This window comes from Jatropha curcas, chromosome 3, assembly GCF_041381405.1.
Source record: "Jatropha curcas cultivar XTBG-Jc1 chromosome 3, XTBG_Jcur_1.0, whole genome shotgun sequence".
NCBI lineage: Eukaryota > Viridiplantae > Streptophyta > Magnoliopsida > Malpighiales > Euphorbiaceae > Jatropha > Jatropha curcas.
Window position 1 is genome coordinate 32,734,200 of NC_143153.1, and position 13,326 is coordinate 32,747,525.

At 36.3% G+C, this 13,326-nt stretch overlaps 3 protein-coding genes across 4 annotated transcripts; 2 read left to right on the forward strand and 1 right to left on the reverse strand.

Moving 5' to 3' along the window:
* Positions 1–47: 47 nt before the first annotated feature.
* On the forward strand, positions 48–2,407 carry LOC149497967 (VQ motif-containing protein). Its single transcript, XM_089719579.1, has 2 exons — positions 48–419; positions 1,667–2,407. Exon 2 carries the CDS (start codon positions 1,707–1,709, stop codon positions 2,208–2,210), a length of 504 nt encoding a protein of 167 aa, XP_089575705.1. The 5' UTR covers positions 48–419; positions 1,667–1,706; the 3' UTR covers positions 2,211–2,407.
* SLG1 (Tetratricopeptide repeat (TPR)-like superfamily protein) lies at positions 2,168–6,032 on the reverse strand. 2 transcript variants are annotated; one of them, XM_089719576.1, is made up of 2 exons: positions 2,871–6,032; positions 2,168–2,252 (listed from the first exon to the last, which is right to left on the reverse strand). In XM_089719576.1, the coding sequence occupies exon 1, from the start codon at positions 5,588–5,590 to the stop codon at positions 2,948–2,950; it is 2,643 nt and encodes an 880-aa protein (XP_089575702.1). In that variant the 5' UTR covers positions 5,591–6,032; the 3' UTR covers positions 2,168–2,252; positions 2,871–2,947. The 2 variants fall into 2 exon arrangements, with proteins under 2 accessions (XP_089575702.1, XP_089575701.1); XM_089719575.1 differs by having other exon boundaries at positions 2,825–6,032.
* Positions 6,033–6,120: 88 nt separating this feature from the next.
* LOC105647017 (Transmembrane CLPTM1 family protein) lies at positions 6,121–13,025 on the forward strand. The gene is made up of 12 exons (XM_089719578.1): positions 6,121–6,522; positions 6,861–7,007; positions 7,176–7,290; positions 7,608–7,702; positions 8,261–8,364; positions 9,485–9,522; positions 9,947–10,182; positions 10,593–10,686; positions 10,787–10,977; positions 11,331–11,550; positions 12,094–12,261; positions 12,627–13,025. Exons 1-12 carry the CDS (start codon positions 6,310–6,312, stop codon positions 12,776–12,778), a joined length of 1,773 nt encoding a protein of 590 aa, XP_089575704.1. The 5' UTR covers positions 6,121–6,309; the 3' UTR covers positions 12,779–13,025.
* Positions 13,026–13,326: the final 301 nt, after the last annotated feature.

The following is a 13,326-nucleotide window of genomic DNA, read 5'->3' on the forward strand; positions in this document are numbered from 1 at the left end:
AAAGTCAAACCAGAAAAAAAAACAAAAAGGGAAAAAGAAAACAAGAGTGGACATTACATAACTAATAAGTTGTCAGTCACTGCAGTTATATTTATCCATCTGCCAAAGCAGGAAATACTTGTTCAATTGTATTGTTCCTCTTCTTAACAATCATTTGGTATATTTAGATATTGAAATGTTACTGACAAAAACGCCTATTTTTAGCAACTTTCTTATCATAATTCGTATGCTTTCAATTGCATATATACATCTACAAAAAACCCTTTTTTTTTGAGATATACAAAAGGAGCTAAATACATATCCTTGTCTTTTGTGTTTAGCTCCTTTGTGGCACTTCTTTTCTTCTCCCATTTTATTCTCTTTCAATTTCCCTGCTGAAATTTCCAATATCTTCATTTCTCTTGGAGGTGCAGAATCAGGTATGAACTTCTCTTGTAGAATTTTCTCTTCTTCTTGTTCACCTTCTGAAGTCATTTTAATTTCATGTTGCTGATTGTTAAATTTCATGGCATTGCATTTGAAGTTGCATTGGCAGATGTCTTACTGAAATTTTTAGAGTTCCTGAGAGAAGAGAATTGCTTGGTGCAATTGTTCCTGTTCAACCTGCACCATTTCAACCGTTTAATCCAGTGAAACCCGCACAGAGCTCTGTAGGGACCCATCTAGATCAATGTCCGATGAGGCAAATTCATGAATCATGATAGACAACAGTCCCTGTTATTGCAAAATGAAAATGGGGAAGAGATCAGTTTTTTTTTTTTTTTTTTTTTTTTCTTTTATTTATAAAAAAGAAGAAGAAAAGAAAAGGGCTTTTTAAGAGTCAGAAAAAGATCATCACTCAAAGACACTGTATTATGGGATCTAGTATGGTCAATTGGTTGCTTGCCAGTTTCAAAAGATGCCTACCAACATAAATTCACAATCCACAGTCCCAGTAGAATTAAAAAGATAAATGTTTTCTTCCCTTGATGTGTAAGGTCCATGAAGTCTTTTGGTTAAATGACAAAGAATGACATTTTCACCTCCTATAAAACTCGACACCGTCCTAATATATTTCTCAAGATATCAATGTAATTTCGGGAATTTGCAGGCAGGAAGATAAGGGAGATATAGAACACATAGGAAAACCTAAAACACCACAAATTTCAGCTAACTTAACATTACACAATACTAGCAAAAGTCAATTTATGGTAGTTATCTCTCAAATTTAATTTTAGGTATTACATAGGCAACAAAGAAACACAGGGAAATTCCAGAAATATCTCCACTTATAATTTAAAATGCATTATTTCTAGTGTATGTATTGCAGAGTACAAACTGTGACAAACTACTAATATTTAGATTCAATAAAGAACTCAACCATAGGTTACCTAAACCCACTTCCCTATAATTACATCCTACTGCTTTTAGTTTATTGGGAAGGCTATACGTGATTATGATTTATGAGCTCGTCAAGTTTAGAGATGCCTACTCCAGACTGGATTTTAACTTAGGTAGGTCAAAATCCGAGCAAACACATCAATCAATCATGTTTAGTGATAAATATATTTGTACACATGTTTATTGAAAAACTAGATGCTTAAATTCTGCATTAACCAAGTAGTAACCAAGTACTTGTCCTATAAAAGACATCACTTACCATTTCATACACTGGAACTTGTTGCAGATCATTTACACAAATTAGATTGTTCAAGAGATACACGTCCATGGAGAAGCCAGCAAGCCAAGCTCCAGCTGGTTGTAAACCTGTAACTACTTTTGTGCAAACAGATACAAATGCTTTTCGAGAGATTGTGCAGCGGTTAACTGGCCCATCAGAGAGTGATGCAGTGCAGGGAACAGCAGCTACAAAGGTTGCAGGCATAAGGAGACCAACATCTAAACTCCATGAAAGAAGGCAGCATCTAAGACCCAAGCTTGAAATAATTAAACCCCCGGTTAACTTCAAACCTTTGACATCACCAACTACATCACGGAATCCTTCTCTTCTACCAAGTCCTGTTGGCACCCCTTCCACAATTTTCTCAAAATTGTCGATACAGGAACTGGAGGACAAAATTTCTGAATTAAATAGTGAGGAAGAAGAGAAAGCCATCAAAGAGAGGCGTTTTTACTTGCATCCATCACCTAGATCTAGACCAGGATATGCAGAACCTGTGCTGCTTACATTGTTTCCTTTGAGATCCCCCACCACAATTGAGAAACCTTGATTTAGACATTGCACCTCTGCTAATTTGAGCTTCATCTTTTCCCTGTTAGAAAGCATATCAGATGATGTCACTGTAAGTAGATTTCGGTGAAAAAACATGAAAAAGTAGATTTCGGTGAAAAAACATGAAATAATACAATGTAATAATAGGATCTATTTTTCTAGAACTAATTACAATATCTATTGTTATTTTGCCTACGCTTCGCAACATCACTGAATTAATGAAACTGAGAATACATCATAACTTGTAGAGAAAAATAAAAAACTTTAAACAATAGATAGTTACAAAAAAATAGCAGAAATCACGCTCATAATACAAAAAATTATAGAATTGTGATAATCATACTTCCAAAAAAATTTTACCCAGAATTTTAGGGTCAGTTTTTGAGTTCTCAAATGGCATTATTTTTCTTGTCTTTTCTGGGGTGGGGGGTGGGTGGGTTGGGGAAGAGACATGGCTCTGCCAATGCTTTGGGTGGTTTCACTCTAGCATCCTTGGAAAACATGATGTCAGATCTTCAAATTACTCATTTGATGTCAGAAATATACCAATAGTCACGGTGAACATTTAATCTAGACGTTGGCAAAATATGCATTGAAACCATAATTATGTACCTGTAAAAGTAAGATTTTATTGCAATCTCAACAGCTACAGACATACCCAAGTTAATTGGTCTGTGTGCGTATCAAAGCAGTTGAATTCTCCTTTTCAAGTTTTATAAGCAACTCCCCTTTCCTTCACGTGCAACACTCCAGAAGATGTGAACCAACTTGTTGCTTTAATACAAATGGCTCTTTACTTTGTAAATCCAAAATGCTTAATACGCTGTAAATATTGGTCCTTTGAGGGTGAGACGAGTCTCCGGCAACAAATACATTCTTTCTCCTCTCCAATTCAATCCAACTACATCCAGCTGGCTTTTTTAAGCCTCTCATTCTCATTAATTTCCTTATTTCCATTACCACATCCCATCTAGCATCTGCTGCAAAGAGATTTGACAAAACTACATAGTTTCCAATATTGTTTGCTTCAATTTTAAATAGATGCTCAGCCACAGCATGTCCTATTTCTACCTCATGATAGACCCTGCAGGCACCCAGCAATGTGCCCCATACATTTGCATTAGCTTCAATGGGCATCCCAGTCACTAAAGAATATGCATCATCAATTCGACCTGCCCGAGCAAGGAGATCCACCACACAAGAGTATTGTTCCATTGTTGGTCTCATTCCATGAACCTTCTCTATTGAATAGAATATCTTCAACCCTTCATCCACCAGACCAGCATGACGGCAAGCAGATAAAACAGAAGTAATGATAATGTGATCTGGCTTTACTCCCAACTCAAGCATGTGAGAGAAAATCCTGAGTGCTTCCTCTGCCATACCATGCATGGCGCAACCACCAACCATAGCAGTGAATGTAACTATATCTCTCCCTCTGTTTGATCGGAAAAGCTTAATAGCATAATCTATATTGCCACATTTTGCATATACATCTAAAAGAGCTCCTTCCAAGTGGGCATCACTAAAACAAGCTCTAGTGACATACCCATGACACTGTTTCATAAAATGTACAGAAGCAATTTGAGAACAAGCTGGAAGAAGACTCATAATGGTAACTGCATCAGGCTTCAGTCCTCTAGCTTGTAGCTGACAGAACAGATCAATTGACTGATCAGGACAATCATTTTCAGCGTACCCTCGAATCATTAGATTCCAAGTAGTGAGATCAGTGGCAGGCATCCTGTTGAAAATCATACGTGCATCATCATATAATCCACAATTCACATAACCAGAGATCATTGAATTGAAAGTAACCAAATTCCCCACTTCTGATAAACCATGGAAAATCTTAAATGAATACTCAATATTACCACATTTGGCATAAGTGTCAAGTATTGCATTTCTAGTTATGGGTTCAATATCAGATAGTAAGAGACCATGCCTAAGCGCGTAGCAATGAGTCTCTTTAACCTTGTCCAATTTTAACAAAAATGCACAAAAATGAAGTATGGTTAATATGGTAATGGAGTCAGGTCTAATTCCTTCCCTAAGCATCCACTGTAGCAATTTCAGAAACTGAGTAATGTGTCCACCCTCCGCAAAGGCATCAAGCATAGAATTCCATGATATCAAATCTTTATTAGAAATCATAAAAAATGTATTATATGCTGCTTCTTTTTTGTCACATTTTGCATAAAAACTAAGCAAAGCATTTCCAACAGATGTATCCTGCCATAAGTAAGGATGTCGAAGAATATAACTATGGATCTCCCTACCAATCTTCAAGTTTTTAAGTTGTGCACAGGCAGGAAGAATACTGACAAGGGTGACAGAATCTGGTTCACTCATGTCTAAAGAAAGTAACTCCTGAAATAATTCCAAAGCTTTTGACCACTCACCATTCGATGCATATCCTGAAATTATTGCATTCCATGAAATCAAATCTCTCAATTCCATCCGTCGAAACAATAATTCTGCTTCCTTTACCCGTCCAACTACCAAGTAGAAGCTCATCAAAGCATTACAGACAGAAACATCTGCTAACAACTCATTGTGCCGCAGGGTATAACTGTGGATCTCTTTCCCAAAGAGGTAGGCAGCATTCCTATCCAAAGATGCACAGACAGGCAGAATATTAGCAATAGTTGCATGATTTGGTTGTATTCGACTTTTCAGCATCAAAATAAATAATCTGAACGCTTTATCCATTAACTTATTCTCAGAAAACCCTGCAATCATGGCATTCCATGAAACTACATCTTTCTCATTAATGCTATCAAAAGCAGCATATGCATCATTTTGAACGAGCCCACATTTAGCATACATTGAGACCAGAGCATTTCCAACAAGTGTATGCATCTCCATCCCAGATTTAATCATATAGCAGTGAACACTCTTACCCGCATATATATCTCCCATGCGAGCACAAACAGGAAGAATGATAGCAGCAGTAACAGAACTAGGCTTCACTTTACTGGCAAAATGCATTCTATTAAATAAACTTAAGGTCTCAGCATCATTATTGCGAGACCCAGAAAACCCAGATAAGAGAATATTCCAAAAGACAGGATCATGATCACAGTTAACCACTTCACCAAATAGTTTCTTGCAATCCCTAAGAGCTCCACATTTGGCATACATGTTAAGCAGTGATTTTGACACCTGATGGCAGGAAAGATGGCCTAGTTTCAGAACGGTGCTGTGTAGAGCCTTGCCCAATTTTATGGCTGAGTGGGCAGCACAGGATTTGAGAATGGATGCAAGAACGTGGTAATGATGTGTATGCCAAAAATCTCCATAGAACCAGCTATTGCTTATGGTGTTCCTCTTGGTGGAATCCGGTTCGAGCATATTTTCGAACAGGTTGCCTGCCATAATCTATGTTCAAGGGAAATCCTGTCATTTCATGTTGAATAAGAAGTAAAAGCGAAAAACCTTCCGAATACTTCCAATTGCACTCTCTCCTCCTCCAGAATTTTACAATTGGTGACCATAAAGCAGAAATTTTTGAACCAGAATACTTCAAATAATAATCATAGAAAGAGAGAATAAAATTCTTCAATGCTATACTTGTACATTATCTCGATTCACATTCTAATAATTAGAAATTCCACACTTTACAGCTTGCTCTGAAGTTCTTTTTCTCTCTGGCTTCTGTTGCGCGTTCTTCCTTCTGGAATGGAGAAGACGACCGGTATCTTATAAAGGGAACAACCGTTTGTTACTAATGGTTGGTCACAAGCTCAAAATGCTTGGCGTTGATGGCGTAAACGACAAGTAGTTTACAGGGGGTAATTATGTAATTCATAGATTAACAAAGGATGGCTTGTGTAATACTAATAAAGTGAGGAAAGAGAGAGAAAATCAAGAGTCTAGCGTTCGGTCGGTCCTATATAGAGAATAGTTTAAGATTCCCAAAACTCCATCTTGGTTTGGTTTCCAACACTAGCCCACATAAAAAGAGAAAATATCTTTCCTTTCGCACCTCGATCACAGCAGCAGCAGCGCCTACGCAAACATACATAAGTAAACCTCCCTGTTCCTTCTCTCTCAGAGCCAGCAGCCACCCACCATCCGTCCGAGAGGGAGAGGCTATGGCGCCGCCGGCAGCAGAAGGAGGTGGAGGAGGAGGAGGAGGAGGAGCTGGCCAGCAGAGACAGCAGCAGCAAGGTGGAATAGGACAGACAATTACCGGAATTATTAGGATTGCTGTATTTTGGTATTTCGCTTCGAAATTCTTCGCTCCTAAGAAACCTTCCGACCCCTCTGTTCTCATCTCCAATCTTTTCCAGAAGGGAGATTCTCTGGTATTGTAATTGATTTTTAATGTCGTTTGAATGTATGCATGATCCGGATACTCTCTTGCTCACTAATTGCTGATTGCTGTTTTCTTGTTCAACTTCTTTTCCGTTTCTATTTTTTATTCGTTTTCAGAAACAAAGTGTCTATTATTTATCGCCTGCTATTGTTGTCACTTAAGTGTTTATTTTTGTTGCTGATAATATTTGATTTAGTTTATCCGATAAAGGTAGCATTCTTTTTGTGTGCTCAATACTTTGAACTTGGAATTTGTCGTTCGCTTGCATGATATGCGGGTTTATATTCATCTCAAGAATTTTCTAATTAACGCTGCATTTGCTTTCAGGATATGTGGTTTTATCTATCTGAACAGGAAAAGTTCAATGACTTCAGCAATGAAGCTGCACTTATTTGGCATGAAACTAGCATACCTTATGCTGTTTGGGGACCAGAGAGTACCAGGTCTCTTTCTTTGAAGTACTATCCATCTGAGGTAATATTTGTTGCAATTTGTTGACTTCACTCTATGCATCTTATTACACCTCCATCATAGCGATCTGAGTGGTCTTCTAGAATTCAATGATGGAGATTTGTTTCTTCAATTTTTCCTTTTTTTTCTTAAATACTTGCAGCAAGTATGATTACATTATTTATCTTTCAGGCAGTGAAGCAAAATGGCACTATTTATGCTCATGTTTTCTTTGCAAAATCTGGCTATCCTCCCGATCCAAACGATCCTGAATACCAACCTCTTTTTGCCTTTGGGAAGACGCACCGTAAGATCGTGTCATTGACTTTATCAAAATAATCCTTATTTTTGTTATTTGTTTGTTATTCAAAAAACATGTTGATAGATTTATCCAGTGCTGAATAAGATTTCCTTTATTTATCTTTCTTGGTTCAGAGTTTAAATGAAGCTGTTAATTGAAAGTCATATATGCATTGTTGTAAGAAGCGGATTATCTAGCATTTACTTAGATTTTTGTTGCAAAATTGTGGATTATTTTTCATGTCAATGATAGGGTTTTGTTTCTTCAATTTCTATTTTGTGTCCTGAATTTTAAAGTTGTCACTTTCCTTTCATTGATTTCAGCTGTGGTGATTTACTTGCCCAAGTCAAGAGCAGACAAAAGGAAGAGTCTGCTGGGGAACCCGAAAGGTTTTGATGGAGAGGAAACTATCTCTCAGGTCTCTACTTGGCTTTAACACTTTGCAAATTACTTTAGTATAACTTCATTTCTTGAGCTTTTTCCACATGAAAAATATTTTCTCTATCTTTGGTATTGGCCCTTTACGTAACTATTATGTGCATTCCCTTGTTTGTTACCTTACTGTTTTGATCTGTTGCATGGGTTCTGGATGTGTTTCAATCTAGTCTTCTGACTCTTAGTCTTAGACATTTTTGTACCTTTTGTTTCACAACGTTGTTTGTGGAAAACAATGCATATTGTTGAAAGCATAGTTACTTTTATCTCTCAATCTATCTCTATATTTTTCCCTAAGGCAAAGTACAGATTGGAAATTTCAACATTTCAACATCTATCTGTATCTCTTAGATATTGCTTAGCTACATAAATTGTGCATTTCTATGTCCAACCTTCATAAGCAGGGGATAAATCTTGAATAATTTTCAACATTCCTCACGGTACATCTGTATCAGATAGTTACATTTGTATCCTATGTTATTCTTTTTCTTTTCCCTTTATTTTTTTTTTTACAACTGCAGATTTTTGTTGGTTGCTTCAGGTGGTGGATGATAGTGAAGTTGATCCTAAAGATGATGGCCCTGCGGAATGGGTTTCGTATTGGAAACCAAATGTTACTATTAATCTGGTTGATGACTTCACAAGGTATATGGGCTCTCAATACTTGGTGAGATTGATGAATATTAATCTCGAAGTAAAAATTGCTGCTCATTCAATTGTTGAAATATCTTGCAGACATCATTTAAATATATTGGTACTATACCTTTTTATAAAATTAACTAGTGACAGGAGCATAAATCAAACCTGTCTAGTATATGTTCTAAAAATTTCTGGCTTAATCACATCATTCGGTTGAAGAAAAGAGTTTATTTGGGATAAAATTCTAGAGACTGGTGAGTGACAAGTCTCGTAGTGAAGATGAAGACTAGGAATAATCCTCAACATCTAGCACTTGAGCAGTCATCACGGTAATCAATCCACACAAGCTTTCATTGGAAAGGTATTGCATTTCATGATTGCATGGAGGTTCTAAGAGGATGTAACGGAAATTAATAGATGTAAAATCATATAAAATCTTCACATTCCACCCTCTAACCTCATTTGGGGGTTAAGAAATATTTGCATTTGGAGGTTAATGGATGATAGTTAACCGCCATTTGTCTCCCATCTGCATTATAAAAAACATACCTCGCCAATGAGGATGAGAGGTTAACCTCCATTTACTTTCTATTCCTTAACCTCCTAAAATAAACTCCCATGCGTACCTCAATTTTGGAGTCAGAATATTTATTTTTCTGGTTTCTGCCTGTTCTTTTCACTTAAAGGGGAGGATTGTTGGCCTGCTTTAATTTGGCGTTTTTCCATTAAATGCTCTAGCAAATTTCTTAAATACATCAGGATTAATTTATTTGTTCTTTACAATGACATGGTAGCTGCAAAACTATTTTTGTAAAAGAATTTGAAAGCTCCTTAGGGACAATTTCGCTCGACAACTTTGTATGGAGTTCAAGGGATTTGTGGGCATGGATTTTGAAATCAAATAGGAAGAACAAGAGAACGTGGTCATTACTGCATTTATTGAAAAAGCTGACAAGTTTAAAGCATGTTCATCATCATATATTGTGGCTGTTACTTGTTAGTGTGAATAACTGCGTTAATACTTATTCATATGTTTGACCTTAACAATTATTTTCAACTTCTATTTTAGGATATTGTTAATTCTTTGAATATTTTTTTTCTCCCTTTTCTCTCATTTCTTGTGCAGATACCCACATAATGCTGTACCGCCAAATATTGCTCCTTGTATCCTTTAATTAGATGTTTCACTAACATGGCTTTTCATGTCTTTGTTTTTCCATGTCTAGACATGGGAAGATTTATTTTTCCTGGTAACATCATATGGTGTATATCCAATTCAGGACTAGAATCTTTAATAATTGCCAAGTGGATGGATAAGAGTTGGAATGACTGGCAGAGTCATTTCTTTAGTTCATCTTTGGTTTTGACAATGTTGGAAGTAAGAATATTGCTATCAGCTAGGGAGAAAATAACCTCCTAGAAATTAAAACTGCTTAGTCCTTGTGCTCACACAATTAACAAGGAGGGTGACGTTGCTAAATTTTTGTGTAGCATCTGAATGATGTATATTAAGCTTGCCACAGCATTTAAGTAATTGAATACTATGGTTCATGCTTTTAGCTTTGAGTTTCTTGACTTAGATTTGCAGTCTTGAATATTGAGCCTAGTACAGGGAATTACTATCCCACCATATTCTTCAACGAGTTTTGGTTGCTTAGAGATAAGTTGATCCCAGTGAACGAGACAGCGACTGAGTTGCCACTTAATCTGGAGGTGGGACCTATAAGCATGACAAAATGGCAACTATTCCTGCAGATTGATCAGTCATTCCAGATTCATCGTAATTATGGAAGCATGCTTGAAGGCGAGGCCGATGAACTGAAGGTATTGTCAATTTCTCATAATATTAGTTGGTTGGACCAGAGACTATATTTAATTTTGATGCATGCTTCAGTTGGACAATAAAAAAGGAATATGTATTCTGCACAATTATATTTCGTGTCACTTTGTAGGATTTAAGATGCATGTGATACAATGCTTTTGAAAACTTCATGGGAATTTATTGCTCTCTAATTAATCTATGATTCTATAGTGGTGAAGTTAATCTTGTGTTTGGATTTTTGGGACAAATTTGGTAAATCGCTGCACTGTCTCAATAGACCTTACTGAAGATGGAGAATTTGAGATTACATTTATTTTCTATTGTCAGTTTAACCAACTTCCTACTTGTGGAACCAATTGTAGATGCTAGGTATTATTAAGCAAGTGTTTGATTTTCCAATAATTTTTTGCAGAGGGTCTTCTTGGAAGGAAATCCTTACCTCTTGGGGATTACAATGGTTGTTTCATTACTTCATTCAGTTTTTGACTTCTTGGCATTCAAAAATGGTGAATCATAATTCTTCTATCTGTTAACTTCTGCTTAAAGAGTTGTTGACTTTGATGTCTTTTAATATGTTGTTTACTAAGAACTTTTTTTTCTCTGCAGATATCCAATTTTGGAACAAAAATAAGTCTATGGAGGGGCTGTCTGCAAAGTCTGTTGTTGTGAGCTTTATATGTCAGCTCATTGTCTTTCTTTATCTGCTTGACAACGACACTTCATGGATGATACTTGCAAGTTCTGGAATTGGTTGCTGTATTGAGTTCTGGAAAATAGGGAAAGCCATGCACATAGAGGTATTCTTTTATAAATATTTGCACCCCAAAAAAAAAATTCCGCGTTCTACCACTGCATGTAGGTTTGCCTTGATTCAGCTATTTGGGCAATTTTTTTATATGATATTCATGTCATATATAAGCTATTAAAGTTTATGATACCGAACATATACATAGCCATGTTGGGGGGGATCATACTTGATCAGGTAATTGTGAATTAGATTTTTTCTTTCCAACAACAATGTCTTTGTGTACACGCCTGCATGGATGTATCTTATTGCACAATATCTCTGTTGGACTCACTCACCTAAATACTTCCATTTGTTAGTTTACCATGCATTTACTGAATTTAGTTCTGCTTTTTATGTCTCTAGATTGATAGAAGTGGAAAGATACCTATGTTGAGGTTCCGAGATCGTGAGTCATATGCCGGGAATAAGACAAAGGAATACGATGACCTTGCAATGAAGTATTTGTCTTATGTGCTCTTCTTCCTTGTTGCATGCTCTTCTGTTTACTCGCTCATGTATGAACGCCACAAGAGCTGGTATTCTTGGATTCTCTCTTCTCTCACAAGCTGTGTGTACATGTTTGGTAAGCCATCAGTACCTTCTTTACTGTCATGATGCTGGAAACCATCAAATTTATCTTTTCTATATAGGATTATGTACCAGCAAGCATATAGGATTGTGTACCATTGGTCTTTGATTTCAAAATTTTATCATTTTAGAAGTCTTGTCTATTCTAAAAAGTGCTCAAGGAATCATTTCCAAGTTCCAATTTTGTTTGACCTATTCAACTAGTTTGGAATTGGGCTTAGTTATTGTTGTTGTTGTAGTATATAAGATGCTTGTGGATGTGGATTCCCGTCTAATATATTTTCTTGCATGATGAGAAATCTGCTTGTCAAGAGGCTACTTTCTTCACACTAGGAAAGTATTGGTTTCTCGATTTGTAAAAGCGGATAATAATTATCATCACTACATTTTTTACATTTACGAAGTTTCTTTACCTCTCTTTAATTGCTTAAATGTAACCTCTTTGAGAGTTCCTTAAAAGGTCTTTTCAGTCCTTTGTTTTGTGGCAAAAGTTTGACTGGTTTGCATCGCCTGTATTGTAATTCCTATGTAATTGCAGGTTTCATCATGATGTGCCCTCAGCTGTTCATAAATTATAAGTTGAAGTCTGTGGCTCATCTACCCTGGAGGCAGATGACATACAAGTTCCTGAATACCATAATTGATGATCTCTTTGCATTTGTCATAAAAATGCCTACACTACATCGGCTTTCTGTCTTCCGTGATGGTAAGATTACAATTAGCATTTCAATGCTGTCTCGACTTGGTGACAATTACGACTCCTTAATTGTTGACGTTATTTGAACAGTATTTTTTCCTTTGAAACTTGGACTATATCAGTTGGTTTGCTGCGCTGAAACAGTCCATAATTGGGAAGAAATCAAGAACCAGTCAACCTGCTTTGAGTTTGACTGGTTTCACTTGCAATTACATGATTGAATCCTGGTCCAACCACAATCTAATCTCTGATCCATGATCATTTTATTTATCTGGTTGTCTGAATCTGATAACACCTGAATGTTTTATTGAATAATGAATACACTTTAGCCTGGTCCATCTCATGGTCTTCACAAACTTATTTCCATTTTGCAGATGTCATATTTTTGATATATCTATACCAGAGATGGGTTTATCCAGTGGACAAGACACGTATAAATGAATTTGGTTTCGGTGGTGAGGATGAGCAGCAAGTTGACAGTGCAGATGTAGTTGCTGCAAAAGCTGAAGAGAAGAAAACCAACTGAGCTGTTTTTTAGGTCTAGCTTCTGAAACTAAATTAGAGTTGTAACTTTCAAATGCAGTTGGGAAATGTTGGCGGCTTTTTTTTTGGTTTTCCATACAATAGTGTTACTGCAGAAATGATTGGTTATAATAGGCCATAAACGTTGATTTTAGCATGCGTGATAATATTGAGCTGACCAGCATCAGCACGTCACTTTTAGGTACAAGGAAATATATGATCAAGTTTTGTGGTTTTTAGAGTTTTTTCAATGTTTAGTCTCTTTTCTTTTATTTATAAAGCCATTATATCTTTTCATTTATCTTCATGTTTACCAGTCAAGCATAACCTTTACTGGTTCTAAACTTGATTAATATGGTCAAGTAAATAAACCTGCTTATATTGGGGAATTAATCATCGGATTTTTGTAGCATGTCAAAATAATAGATACATACGTATCGCCCAATCGACAGTTGCCCTACTCATTAAGCAACGAGCAGAGTTGAATTGGAGAGTTTAGATTCAACGTAAATTGATATTTCCCGTTCAATTCCCAAAACAGTAAACATTAGA

What these genes read in the sequence shown, in the direction of transcription:
- SLG1 (XM_089719576.1), bottom strand. Translation starts at nt 5,590, where the DNA reads ATGGCAGGCAACCTGTTCGAAAATATGCTCGAACCGGATTCCACCAAG.
- LOC105647017 (XM_089719578.1), top strand. Translation starts at nt 6,310, where the DNA reads ATGGCGCCGCCGGCAGCAGAAGGAGGTGGAGGAGGAGGAGGAGGAGGA. An exon ending in ACCGCCAAATATTGCTCCTT is followed by an intron (nt 9,523 to 9,946) that starts GTATCCTTTAAT and finishes TTAGATTTGCAG; the next exon opens with TCTTGAATATTGAGCCTAGT. An exon ending in GCTTTCTGTCTTCCGTGATG is followed by an intron (nt 12,262 to 12,626) that starts GTAAGATTACAA and finishes TCCATTTTGCAG; the next exon opens with ATGTCATATTTTTGATATAT.
- LOC149497967 (XM_089719579.1), top strand. Translation starts at nt 1,707, where the DNA reads ATGGAGAAGCCAGCAAGCCAAGCTCCAGCTGGTTGTAAACCTGTAACT.